At 43.0% G+C, this 13,215-nt stretch overlaps 2 protein-coding genes across 2 annotated transcripts in view; both read left to right on the top strand.

The window, feature by feature from the left end:
• The first annotated feature begins 869 nt into the window (after positions 1-869).
• On the top strand, positions 870-10,435 carry LOC133054979 (zinc finger protein 211-like). The gene is made up of 3 exons (XM_061140429.1): positions 870-1,161; positions 2,305-2,431; positions 5,936-10,435. Exons 1-3 carry the CDS (start codon positions 1,129-1,131, stop codon positions 7,405-7,407), a joined length of 1,632 nt encoding a protein of 543 aa, XP_060996412.1. The 5' UTR covers positions 870-1,128; the 3' UTR covers positions 7,408-10,435.
• A 1,081-nt stretch (positions 10,436-11,516) lies between these two features.
• LOC133054975 (zinc finger protein 211-like) overlaps positions 11,517-13,215 on the top strand; it is a 67,378-nt gene continuing 65,679 nt past the window's right edge. The window contains 2 exon segments of the mRNA XM_061140425.1: positions 11,517-12,323; positions 12,935-12,961. Of these exon segments, the coding sequence (XP_060996408.1) occupies positions 12,291-12,323; positions 12,935-12,961 (60 nt within the window). The 5' untranslated portion in view covers positions 11,517-12,290.

The following is a 13,215-nucleotide window of genomic DNA, read 5'->3' as shown; positions in this document are numbered from 1 at the left end:
ACACCACCGTGGTCAGACACAGCAGGCAGGATGTGGCGGGAGGCTTTTTAACTGGGGAGGATAGTGAGGTTACTTGCTTTAGAGGGAATTGAGGTGAGGTTGGCTCATCAGTTGACAGGGAAACCAGGAAAAAAGCAGGCCACTCACAGTCTCTGAGAAACTCAATGTGAAGTAATTACTATCTAATGACAAAAACAAGGACTATCTGGGGCTAGAGCAAGAAGGTAGGTATTGACAGATGAGGCTTTATTGTTAAGTGAAAGTTCAGGCAGGTGAGTAGGGTATAGGTGAATCGGACTGGTGGCGCAGGAAATATACAAAGAGGAAGAATACAGCCATTTTGGGTGTCCTGATTATCCATCATTGTTTCTCACTTAGTTGCACACGATCACTGACTATGCAGGCAAGACAGCCTTTTCTAAGTGTTTTCTCTCTTGTTCAGCTGTAGCAGGCCTGCCCAGTATCAACTTTCCACAGTCCCAGTCAGAATCCTGTAGTCTTTTTTTCTTTTCCCTGACCATAATTTATAGATGACTTGAGCACTTTAGGCTGCATGCATTTCAAGAGCAGTAAGATAATGTTTTCTTACTTCCAGTTACCAGAGGATGTCAGCTAGATTATCCCTACACTTCAGTGATCAGTATGATTAAAGATTTAAATTCTCTGAAGCACCCACCCCTATTTCGTCATCGACTCCCCATGTCTTTAATGAGGACGGAGGCCCCCGACACGTGATTTCCCAGCGCTCCTCCCAGTGCTGCTTGGCTTTCCTCCTTAGGCTCCCAGTGTGGCGCCATTCCTTGAGGCCTTGGCACTACATTACCCAGAAGAACTTGCGCTAAGGCGAGGTAGAGCTGCACATTTCCTGGAGGCCGAACATCTGGCAGTGTGACTTCCGGCGCGTTTATTTAGACGTTTTGTTTGTTGTTGAGACCGTGGGGCTGGTAATAAGCTTAGGAGTGAGGAGTTTGCTGGGAAGTGAGGGGCGTAAGGCGGAAGCGGAGCCTTCGTGCATACTGCACAGGGTCTCTTCTTAGGGTCGGGGAGGTCCCCTTCTGCGGGGAGTTATCGTACCGAAACCGACCTGGTCGCTCCACTTTGGAAGCTCCGTTCCGCCCACAGGCTCGGATGGCGGCGGCTTCGCTGCCGGCGCCACCTCAGGTAAACGCTCTGCCCTGCCCCCTTTGCCGTCAAAATATGAATGCCCCGTGTGAGAGCGCCTGCTCAGGTCGCTTTATCTCAGGGCCCTCTTCCACGACAGGCCTGAAAGCCTCTTGCAGGCCTTCACGGGTGATGTCCTTATTTCCGAGGACCTGTATAATATGTGAGTGAGGCTTTGAGATGCAACTGAAGCAGGAATGTTGGGGAACCTCAGGTCAGTCCAACTTCTGTGAGGAACAAAGTTTGCGGGCAGGCTTCACCTGGAGTGGCAAATGAGAGATTATAATTTCCTGCATAGACCCTCTGGAAGCGGTGAAGAGTTCTGAGCACAGGAGGAACGTCATCTGAATTTAGCTTTTTTAAAATTAGGCTCCAAAACTGTTCAGTGAAGGAAAAGTCTGTTGGTGGGTGATGATTAATTTGAGGCAGAGGGAATTTCTGGCTTTTCCTTGCTTACAACTCGTAAGAGGTTGTACTGAGGATGGAGTCACGAAGAAGACCTTAGCCAGCTACCGTGCCATTACCAGGGCTCTGGTCCCAGGCACAAGTCCTGGGAAAGTTTGAGCCCCTGGAGCGTCACCCAGGTCACCTTCCTCCATGGCCTGCCCGTTCCCACAGATTCCCAGAACTGCAGAAGCATTTTTGGTAAATGGAGGTTGTCCCTGTCCTTCAATTATTCTCAAGCCGATGCACACATTCTTTGTATTTGAGAAGGGTTTTGAGGCTCTTCACTTGCCATTTACCCAGACCCTTGGTTTGGGAGCCCTGGAGAACCCCACTTTCAGGGTCCTGAATGCAGGCTGGGGTTTGTTGAGGTGGTTTTTATTTTCCATCATCAATGGGAGGAAGTGTGGAACTGGTCATTTTTAATGTGAGGCTGAACTGGTTTAGGTAAGTGCAGGTATTTTTTTTTTTTCCTGGTGGGAATAAACAGTAGGGAAGAGCAGGATTTTGGCTTGAAACAACTACCTGTGTTTTCTGCAGCCAATGGGAGGGTCAGATCAAAGGAGGGAGGTTTTTTTTTAATCCCAGGTTTCAAGAGGCCCCATCTGACTGGGAAGTGGGGGAGATGTGCAAAGAAGTTGGATGGTGGTTTTTTGGGAGTGAGTTTGTTCATTGTTTTATTTGTCCCTATTGTACCAGGGCAGTGTGACCTTTGAGGATGTGGCTGTGTACTTCTCCTGGGATGAATGGTGTCTTCTTGATGAGGTTCAAATACACCTGTACCTTGATGTCATGTTGGAGAACTTTGCACTTGTGTGCATGCTGGGTAAGGCCTGCACACCCACCTCCTTCCTCTGAGCTAGGCTCTGCCTTTCTCCTTTTCCCCTGGGGCAGTTATGTCCTTCTCACATATGGACCATGGGCACTACTTTCTCAAAATGCTGAGTTATGTCCTGTGGTTAGTATAGCTAGGAAGAGCGGAACCTCAGTGCCAGAACACCTGTATCCCCAAATTTGCAGTTCAGGATTCAGGGTCAGTAGTTTTTTTGTTTTTATAATGTTATTAAAATATTCTGTTCAGTTCTCAACTTTATGTTAATTTTTGCTGCACAGCTTAGCTACTAAGTTTTTATACACACACATACACGCAGACATATATATATATTCCTTATTCGTTTCCCTTACGGCTTATCACAGGTATTGAATATAGTCTCCTGTAATGTGACATCAGGACCTTGTTTACCCATGCTATGTTTACTAGTTTGCATCTGCTAATCCTATATTCCCAATCCTTCCCTCACTTACCTCCCTCCCACTTGGCAGACACAAGTTTGTTCTCTATTCCTGAGTCTGTTTCTGTTTCCTAGGTATGTTTATATGTAGATATGTTGTGTCATATTTCAGATTCCATAAAGAAGTGATATCAAATGGTATTTGTCTTTCTCTTTCTGACTTAAATCATTTGCAAATATTTTCTCCCAGTTTTTAGGTTGTCTTTTTTGGTTGCTTTTGTTTGTAGAATACTTAAAAAAAGTTTTTTTTGGTTGCATTGGGTCTTTGTTGCTGGGAGGATTTTCTCTAGTTGTAGTGAGCAAGGTTTACAGGTTGGTTTCAGTACTTGTGACCTGAGGGTTTAGTTGCCCTGTGGCATGTGGAGTCTTCCTGGACCAGGGATCTTATCCGTATCCCCTGCAGATATATTCTTAGCCACTGGACTGCCAGGGGATTCTTGACACGGATTTCGTTTATTGATTTTTGAATGTTACATTATCCTTGTGTACCTTGCAATAATCCCAGTTGGTCATGGTATATAATTTTTTTTTTTACAGTTTTTGATTCAATTTACTGATATTTCATAGTATGTGGATCTTTTAGTTGAGGCATGTGAACTCTTAGATGCAGCATGTGGTATCTAGTTCCCCAACCAGGGATGGATTCTGGGCCCCTTGCTTGGAGAGTTAGGAGTCTTAGCCAATGGACCATGAAGGATATCCCACCTCTTTCATTTTTTTCCCTTTTCTTTCATTTTTGATATTATTAATTTGTGTACTGCCTCATTTTAACAGTTAGACTGACTAGAATCCTTTTTATATTATTAGTCATTTTAAATAACAAGGTTTTTTTGAGCTTTGTTGATTTTTCTATATAGTAGTTTTAAAAGGTAAAAGCACAGATAATTGATTTTAGGTCTCCTTTTGTAATATGTTCATTCAGTGTTATAAATTGCCTTATAAACACTGCTTTCACTTACTTTGAGAAGTGTTGTGTTTATTTGAAAATACTTAAAAAGTTTCTTCAATTCAGTTTAGTCGCTCAGTTGTGTCCGACTCTTTGCGACCCCATGAACCTCAGCACGCCAGGCCTCCCTGTCCATCACCAACTGGAGTTTACCCAAACTCATGTCCGTTGAGTCGGTGATGCCACCCAACCATCTCATCCTCTGTCGTCCCCTTCTCCTCCTGCATCTCCCTCAATCTTTCCCAGCATCAGGGTCTTTTCAAATGAGCCAGCTCTTCGCAGCAGGTGGCCAAAGTATTGGAGTTTCAGCTTCAACATCAGTCCTTCCAATGAATATTCAGGACTGATCTCCTTTAGGATGGACTGGTTGGATCTCCTTGCAGTTCAAGGGACTCTCAAGAGTCTTCTCCAACACTACAGTTCAAAAGCATTAATTCTTTGGTGCTCAGCTTTCCTTATAGTCCAACTCTCACATCCATACGTGACTGCTCGAAAAACCATAGCTTTGACTAGATGGACCTTTGTTGACAAAGTAATGTCTATGCTTCTTTTTTTTTTTTTTTAATGTCTCTGCTTTTTAAATGCTGTCTAGGTTGGTCATAACTTTCCTTCCAAGGAGTAAGTGTCTTTTAATTTCATGGCTGCAGTCACCATCTGCAGTGATTTTGGAGCCCAAAAAAATAAAGTCAGTCACTATTGCCACTGTTTTCCCATCTATTTACCATGAAGTGATGGGACCAGATGCCATGATCTTGGTTTTCTGAATGTTGACCTTTAAGCCAACTTTTCACTCTCCTCTTTCACTTTCATCAGGAGTCTTGTTAGTTCTTCGCTTTCTACCATAAAGGTGGTGTCATCTGCATATCTGAGGTTATTGATATTTTTCCTGGCAATCTTGATTCCGGCTTGTGCTTCTTCCAGCCCAGTATTTCTCATGATGTACTCTGCATATAAGTCAAATAAGCAGGGTGACAGTATACAGCCTTGACGTACTCCTTTTCCTATTTGGAACAGTCTGTTGTTCCATGTTAAGTTCTAACTAAGAGTTTTCTTAACATTTCTTTTTTGGGACTACCTCTTTGACCCATGTTTTATTTGAAAGTGTATAGTTTAATTCTCAAAATTTTGGAAATTTTTTCAGTTATCTTTGTGTTGCTTAATTTTTTTTGAAAGTTGCTCAGTCATGTCCAACTCTTTGTGACCCCGTGGACTATACAGTCCATGGAATTCTCCAGGCCTGAATACTGGAGTGTGTAGCCTTTCTCTTTTCCAGGGGTTCTTCCCAACTGTGTTACCGATTTTTGTTATAATTCCACGGTGCTCTGAGAAAAGACATTGTATGATTTCAGTTGTATCAAATTTGTTAAGGTATGTTTTCTGACCTAAGATGTGGTCTATCTTGTGAATGTTATATGTCAGCATGAATATACTATTGTGCTGATTTTGGATGGAGTATACTAGTAGTCTTTAGGTGTCCTTACATCCAGTTGATTGATGATGGTACTTTTCAGTTCAACAGCATCCTTACAGAATTTCTGTTTGCTGAATCTGTTCATTTCTGGTAGAGGAGTGTTGAATGAAGTCTCCAACTATTATAGTCTCCAACTATTACATCTGTTTCTACTTGTAGGTCTGTTTTGCCTCACATTTAAATATTCTGTTGTTAGGCATTTAAATGTTTTGAAGGATTATTTTGAAATCTGAAAAACTGACCCCTTTATCATTGTGTTATTCTCTTTATCCCTGATGACTTTGCTTGTGTTAAGTCAGCTTTGATATTAATATAGTAACTATTTCTTTTTTTTTTTTTACCTTCTCCTCTTTTTTTTTGACTGTGAGACATGTGGGATCTTAGTTCCATGGCCAGGGATTGATCTTGCACTCCCTGCATTGGCAGTGCAGTGTCTTAACCACTTGGCTGTGAGAGCCACATCCAGTCCTTGTGTCCTGGACATGGTGAGAGCAGTTGCTACTTCAGTTTAATCCCAGTTCATGTCCTGAACATGATTCTATGGACTGCCTCTTTCATGTATCAGATGTACAGTTGTGATGATGTCATTCCCTCCAATAAAGTCAACCTGTTTGTTTTCAGGTTCTTGTCGTGGAGTCCAGGATGCAGAGACATGTTCTGAACAGAATGTATCTGCAGAGGGAGCATCACAGATTAGGGCTCCCAGGGCAGAATTGTCTCCTGAGAATACCCAGCCCTGTAAGATATGTGTCCCAGTCTTGAGAGACATTTTACATTTAGCTGAAGAGCAAGGAACAAATAGGGAGCAAAAAGAATACATGTGTGGGGCATGTGGGAAACAATTCTATTTTACTGCCAATGTTCAGCACCGCATTGGAGTGAAATTCTGCCAGTGTCATATGGGAAGACCTGCATATTTGAAAAGCTGTACAATCCATGCAGCAAGGAATCTGTCTACCAACACGGAGATTGGGAATGACTTACTGGCCTACATGGGAGTTCAGAAACAAACCACTAATACCAGGATGCCACAAAACAACAGTAAGAAGTATGATGCTGTTTTTCACAGTGGAAAAAGTCATCAGAGCTGGGGAGGAGGCAAGATAGTCTCCAACCCCACAGACATGCTTGTTCAGGATGAAGAAGCCCTCACTGGTGAAGGATTTTGTGAGTTCAGCAAATGTAGGGAAGCCTGCACCCGAAGAAATAGCCTTATTCAGCACCAGGAAGTTCGTGCCAGAGAAAGGTCTTATGAATGCAGCCATTCTGGAAAATTTTTTACCCACAAATCTGGCTTCCTTGCAGGTCAGAGATTTAACTCTGGAGGAACGCTATATGCCTGTCCTGAATGTGGAAAGTCATTTAGCCAAAGGAGGTACCTCAGAATCCATAGAAAAATCCACACTGGAGAAAAGCCTTATAAATGCAAGGAATGTGGTAAATCTTTCATCCAAAAGGGGAGGTTAATTGACCATCAGAGAGTTCACACTGGCGAACGGCCTTATGAGTGCAGTGAATGTGGAAAGTCTTTTGTTGCTCTGCGTGGCCTCCAGTATCATCAGAGAGTTCACAGTGGCGAGAGGCCCTATGGGTGCAGTGAATGTGGGAAATCTTTTATTGCTAAATCTGACCTCCATTATCATCAGCGAGTTCATTCTGGAGAAAGGCCTTATGAGTGCAGTGAATGTGGGAAATGTTATATTGATAAGAGAGGTCTTCAGTATCATCAGAGAGTTCACAGTGGAGAAAGGCCCTATGAGTGCCGTGAATGTGGGAAATGTTTTATTTTTTCAAGTGGTCTCCGGTATCATCAGAGAGTTCACAGCGGAGAAAGGCCCTATCAGTGCAGTGAATGTGGGAAATCTTTTATTGTTAAGAGAGGCCTCCAGAATCATCAGAGTGTTCATAGTGGAGAAAGACCTTATGAGTGCATTGAATGTGGAAAATGTTTTATTGATAGGTCACGTCTTCATCGGCATCAGAGAGTTCACAGTGGAGAAAAGCCTTATGAGTGCAGAGAATGTGGGAAATGTTTTACTGATAGGTCAGGCCTTCATCGGCATCAGAGAGTTCACACTTCTGAAAGGGCTTAAATATTGGTAACTCTTTAGCCAGAGACAGCTTCTACATATCCATAGGAAAATCCACACTGGAGAAAAGTCTTACGAGTGCAATGAATATAATACATCTTTTTTCCAAAACTGGAACAGAATTGTACATCACAGAGTTCACAGTGGAGAAAGGCCTTACGCCTGCACTGAATGTTGGAAATCCTTTAGCTGAAGGAAGTACCTCAGTACCCATAGCAAAATCCATAGTGGAGAAAAGCCTTATCAGTACAAGGAATGTGATAAATCTTTTACCTGTAAGTACTGTTTCATTGGACATCAGTGAATTCATACTTTAGAAAGGCCTTATTAGTGTAATGTATGTGGTAAGTCTTATATATTCTGTCTGGCTTCCATTATCATCAGGGCAGTCACAGAGGAGAGACACTGTATATGTGCAGTGAATATAGGACATCCTTTAACCAAACCCACCAACTGAGTTCCTTTAGGATAAACCACGCTAGAGAAAACCCTTACGAGTGCAAGGAATGTGGTCAATCATTTTCCTGAAAGTGCCACTTGATTAGCCGTCAAGTAGCTCACACTGGAGAAAGGGCTTTATGAATATCGCAATATGACTGGCAGTGACATTGAGGGATTTGAGGTAGTAAGAAAGTGGGACGTACCTATGCAGCAAATGGACACTTTCTAGAGAGGAAACTGAAGCACAGAGATGCTGTATCATGTTTGTGATCTCTTTGCAATGGATACAGATCTGGGATTTAATTCCAGGTAACCTGTTTCAAGATTTAGGGAGTCTGGTCATTTTACCTCTTCCTGCTCCCTCCAGGTTTGGAGACTGAAAGAACACCTTGTCCATCCTGACACTTCTGCACCCCTCATCTCCTGCCTGATGAGCCCTGCTTATACCCCAGCCTCACGCTGATTATCTTTTTTCTGAAAACCAACATTGATGAGTTTCCTGCAGATTCTTCCATTTAGCTACTCAACCAAACCAGTGCTGTGATTCAGTTTTTATTATTGCTATCTGAGAAAGAAGGGACATCCATCTCAGAGAGGTAGAGGGCTTTTCATAAGGGCTCTCTATTGTCAGACCTTTCGTGAGAGGGATTCCTCTACACTGCACATATACGCTGGTTGCTTTTCTGCTGCTCAGAGCAGGGACTCCTATTTCCTGTGTTCTGACCATGAACTATGCACACCTGATGCCTGCATCACCACCAGGGGTTCCAGCTTTATTTCCACCTTTGCATAATTCTTGCAAACACTCTCCCCTTGCAAGTTCTTCACAGGGACAGCAACACTAAGCCAGGGACTCCAGACTCACTCGTTGGGTCACTCTACATTTTACACTGGCTTCACCACTTTGGGATGTGCCTGTTGTCCCATTATGCAGTTGACCCACTCGTGTTCTAGGCAATGTGAGGAACACTGAAGAACTAAGAGCATCCTCTGTGGTCCTCACATAGCCTGGTCTCCAACATTCTTCCTGTTAACCTCTGCATGTCCTGTCACTTCTCCTCCTACCCCCACTCACTTCGAAAAGTGGAAGTTGCCCAGTAATGATTGTTAATCAGCAAGAACTTGCCCCCCCCGCATCATTAGGAAGCACAGTTAATGAACATTTCTAAAAAAATATTTTTGTTTGGAAACTTTGTTTACAGTACTTTGGTTCCTTTCATACAATGACATGAATCAGGCATAAGTATCTGTATGTACCCTCCTTCTTGACCGTGCCCCCCCCCCCCACTCCATCCCACCTCCCTTATGTTGTCAGAGAGCACTGAGTTGAGCTCCCTGTGTTATACTGCAACTTCTCACTAGCTATTTTACACATGGTAATTATATATTTCAATGATACTCTGAATTCCTCTCACCCTCTCCTTCACCTGCTGTGTCCATAAATCTCTTCTCTATGTCTATATTTCTGTTTTCTCCCTGCAAATAAGTTCATCAGTACCATGTTTCTAGATTCCATATGTGTGCATAAGTAAACTATATTTGTTGTCCTTTTTTTGACTTTGTATAATGGGCTTTTAAGTTCATCCACCTCACTAGAACTGACACATTGATTATTTTTTATGGCTGAGTAATACTCTCTATATATATACCACAACTTCTTTATCTATTCATCTGTCAGTGAGTATCTTGGTTCCTTCCATGTCCTAGCTATTTTAATATTGCTGCAGTGAACATTGGAACACGTGTATTTTTGAATTACAGTTTTCTCAGGGTATATAGTGAGAGTGGAAATTTATATAAACATTAGGGAGGACAGTATGGAGATTTGTTAAATGTAGGAATAAAGCTACCATAGGACCCAGAAATTCAGTCTATGTTAAAATCTAAGACTGGATGCATGCTGATACCTCCAGTGAAGACCATGTAACAGCAGTGTGAAATCATGATTTTAATTGCATTCGTCAGGATTCTTGAGGTTGAGTGTTGTTTCTTAATATCTCTTTACCTATGTGTCTTGTTTGGAGATCTTCCTATTCTTATCTTTGCCTTCTTTTATGTCCCCATTTTCTCTTTTTTTGATGAATAGGAGAGCAGGTAAACAAGAAAGACATCTGTGAGAGTTCACCCATTAGCCAGTAATGTCAATGATGTCTGCACAGAATTTTGGAATACTGAAAGAAAATGTTCTCGTGTTTTCATCAATTTCTTTAGTATGCATGATGTAATGAGCAGATACATTATACACATTTAAGATAAATCTGAATTTTTAACATAGGCTATTTCAGTCTTAAGTGCAGACATTAAGTTACAAAGTAAGTCCTATTTTATAATGTTTGCCAATTTCTGTGGGTGTAAATACTCCCATAGTCAGTGTCAGATTGCCAGCATAATGTCACTTAACCTGGAGTTGGGAACCTTGGCCAGTAGGCCACCATTGTGTACTTCCCCCTTTTACAAGTTCAGTATCTCTATATATAATTTTAAGAATTTTACATTACTTGAATGTTTATAAAATGACAGGTATTGGATATTTGTTTTAAACATTTCATTGATGTATAGTTGACTTAAAATAAATTTTACTTATTTAAAATGTACGTTTTGATACTTGTGTACACACCTTGAAGCAGTGTCCTCCTGCCATTTTTAATTCATCCTCAGCGTTAAAATTACTGATGCAAGAGCATATTCTACTTTTAAAAATATATAATGGTATTTACTTACTTATTTTTGACTGTGCTATATCTTTATTCCTGTGCAGTCTTTTCTCTAGTTGTGGAGAGCGGTGGCTTCTCTTGTTGCACACTACCGGCTCTAGATCATGGGCTTCAGTCATTGTTCCAGGCTCTAGAGCACAGGCTCACTAGTTGTGGTGCATGGGCTTGTTGCTCCAGGGGCCTGTGGGATCTTTCTAGACCAGGGATCAATCAAACCTGTGTCTCTTGCACTGGCATGTGGGTTCTTTACCACTGAGCCTTGAGTGCAGCCCACCACTTTTGTGAGACTATTTTCAAATGTTTATATAAATGGAATGATTATTGGGTGCTTGCCCTATGTTATATCAACTATCTTATCATGCAAGTTTTTTGTGTTTTTGTAGCATCATGTACTTTTGTGTTTTTTAAATTTATAATCCCAGGTATCATGTTATTGCATACATCTTAGAATGCGTTTGTAAACTAAGCCCTTAATGTAACTCCAATAGCTTTATTGCACATGAAAGTATTCTAAATATTGCTGCATGTTAGCCCAACAGGGCACACAGTGTGACAGAGTTTGAACGCTGACCACCCTTCCACTGTGGCTGGATCTACAAACTCATGTACCACGGCACAAAGGGGGATGAGATGTGAGATCTTGTTGGAAGATACAGTGGGAATTTCAGACCCAGCACAGCAGGTTTGGCCAGAGAAACACACAAACACTCTAGAGAGATGTTGGGACAGGCGTGTGAGATGGATGCCCAAAGTTCTGGGCTTGTTACAATATGGGTGAAAGATTGAGTTCAATGTTACAGTAAAGACAGCTGAGAATTTATAGTTAAGAAGAAATGTTAGGGGACAGTGGATGGAAAAACACTGGCATGAAACATCATAAGGGCTGTTCTTTGCAAGCCAACTTAAGACTCTTGCCATAGAAATCAGATAAGCGTAGGAAACAGGTGTTTGACTAGATGTCAATGTGGGAGTTATACTTGCTAAGTTGCTTTATCTCTTGTTAGGCTTCATCAAGCCTGTTTGATACCAACTTTCTGCATTCCCATTCAGGGTATTGTAGACTTTTTTCTTAAATGACTTCAACACTTCAAGCTGCATACATTTCAAGAGCAATAGGATAATGTATGTTTACTTCCAGTTACCAACGGATGTCAAGTAGGGTTGGTTTCAAGGAGTCTGAGATTATGTCTATAACACTTAAGTGATCAGTAGCGTTAAATAATTAAAAGTAAAGCATTAAAGGATAGGCTGCTCTGTAGCACCCTATTTTCGTTCCCTCATGGGGCCCCCATCCTCTTTAGAATTGTGGAACCACCCTCCTCCACCTCAGGTGATTTCTCTGCGATCCTCGCGGTGCCGCCGAGCTTTTTCCCTTGGGGCTTCCAGAGTGGGGCGCAATTGCTCGAGGCTGTGGCACTACATTACCCAGAAGATTTTGCGCTAAAGCCACCTTCAACCAATGAAAATCCAAAGGCGGTGCATTTCTTAGAGGCGGAACAGCCGGTAGTGGGACTTCCGGTGTTTCGATGGCTGACATTTTGGTCGCTACTGGGACTGTGGAGCTGGTCAGAAACTCCGGAGTGTGTTGTTGGAGAGGGAGGTGAGGGGCTAAGGCGAAGTTGGACGCTTTGTCCGTACTGCGCAGGGTTGCAGGCGTCGCCGTCGGCCGAGAATAACCGTGCCGAGTCCGACTCGGTTGTTCGAGTGTTGTCGCTCCGCCCACAGGCTACTATGGCGGCGGCTGCGCTTTCGGCTCTACATCAGGTAAACGCTTCGTGCTCCGGGTTCTCCCCTGCCCATTTCCTCACTGAAATACTGTTGCCCAGAGTTAGAAGCGACTGCTCAGGTCGCTTTATCTCAGGCCCCTGGTTCAGAACATGGAGGCCTTCGGAGGTGGTGTCCTTATTTCTGAAGACAAGTGTAATGTGTGGGTGAGGCTTGGATGCAGCTGAAGCAGGATCCTTGGGGAATCTATAGTACATACTGTTTCTGTGAGGAGCAAAGTTTGAGGTCAGGCTGCAGCTCGATTACTAGATGAGAGGTTGTATTGTACCTTTCTTCTTAGGGCCTTGGGAGCCGTGGAGTTTTGAACAAAGGAAGGACACGATCTCGTCGAGCTTTTAAAAGTTCTCCAAAAACTGTTCAGTGGAAGAAAAGTCTGTAGGGAGTGATGAGTACTTTGAGCAGAGGGAAGTTGTGGCTTTTCCACGGTAGCATATGGTAAAGGGTAGCACTGATGATGGAGTCACAGAGGAGAGGTTAGCCAGTCAGCTGAGGCTCCCCTGGCCGTGGTACCAGGCAGCGGCCCTGGCATGTCCTGAGTCCTTGGAGCACCGCCCTGGTCACTCTTCTCCGTGGCTTTCGTGTTCCCGCAGATTCCCAGGGCTGCAGAAGCACTTTTAGTAAGTAGAAGTTGTTCCAGTCTCTCACTTGTTATCACCCCTAGGCGCAAATTCTCTGTATTTGAGTAAGGTCTTGGGGCTCTTCACCTGCCATCCTACCAGTTTTTTGGTTTGGGGACCTTGGGAACCCCATGCTTGGGTTATTGAGTACAGGCCTGCTCTGTGGAGGAAGTATGGAACATTACTCCTGGAACTCGTGTCAGTCCATGGAAGTGCTTTGAGGTGAAGCTGAGCTGGTTTAGGTAAGTGCAGGT

The sequence above is a fragment of the Dama dama genome, chromosome 4, assembly GCF_033118175.1.
Source record: "Dama dama isolate Ldn47 chromosome 4, ASM3311817v1, whole genome shotgun sequence".
In the NCBI taxonomy this organism is placed as follows: Eukaryota; Metazoa; Chordata; class Mammalia; order Artiodactyla; family Cervidae; genus Dama; species Dama dama.
This window is presented reverse-complemented; position numbering and strand designations above follow the sequence as displayed.

Excerpts from the sequence above, each read along its gene's own strand:
- LOC133054979 (XM_061140429.1), top strand. The coding sequence starts at position 1,129 with ATGGCGGCGGCTTCGCTGCCGGCGCCACCTCAG. Across the intron at positions 1,162-2,304 it reads CGCTGCCGGCGCCACCTCAG|GGCAGTGTGACCTTTGAGGA; the intron begins GTAAACGCTCTG and ends CTATTGTACCAG. Across the intron at positions 2,432-5,935 it reads TGCACTTGTGTGCATGCTGG|GTTCTTGTCGTGGAGTCCAG; the intron begins GTAAGGCCTGCA and ends GTTTGTTTTCAG.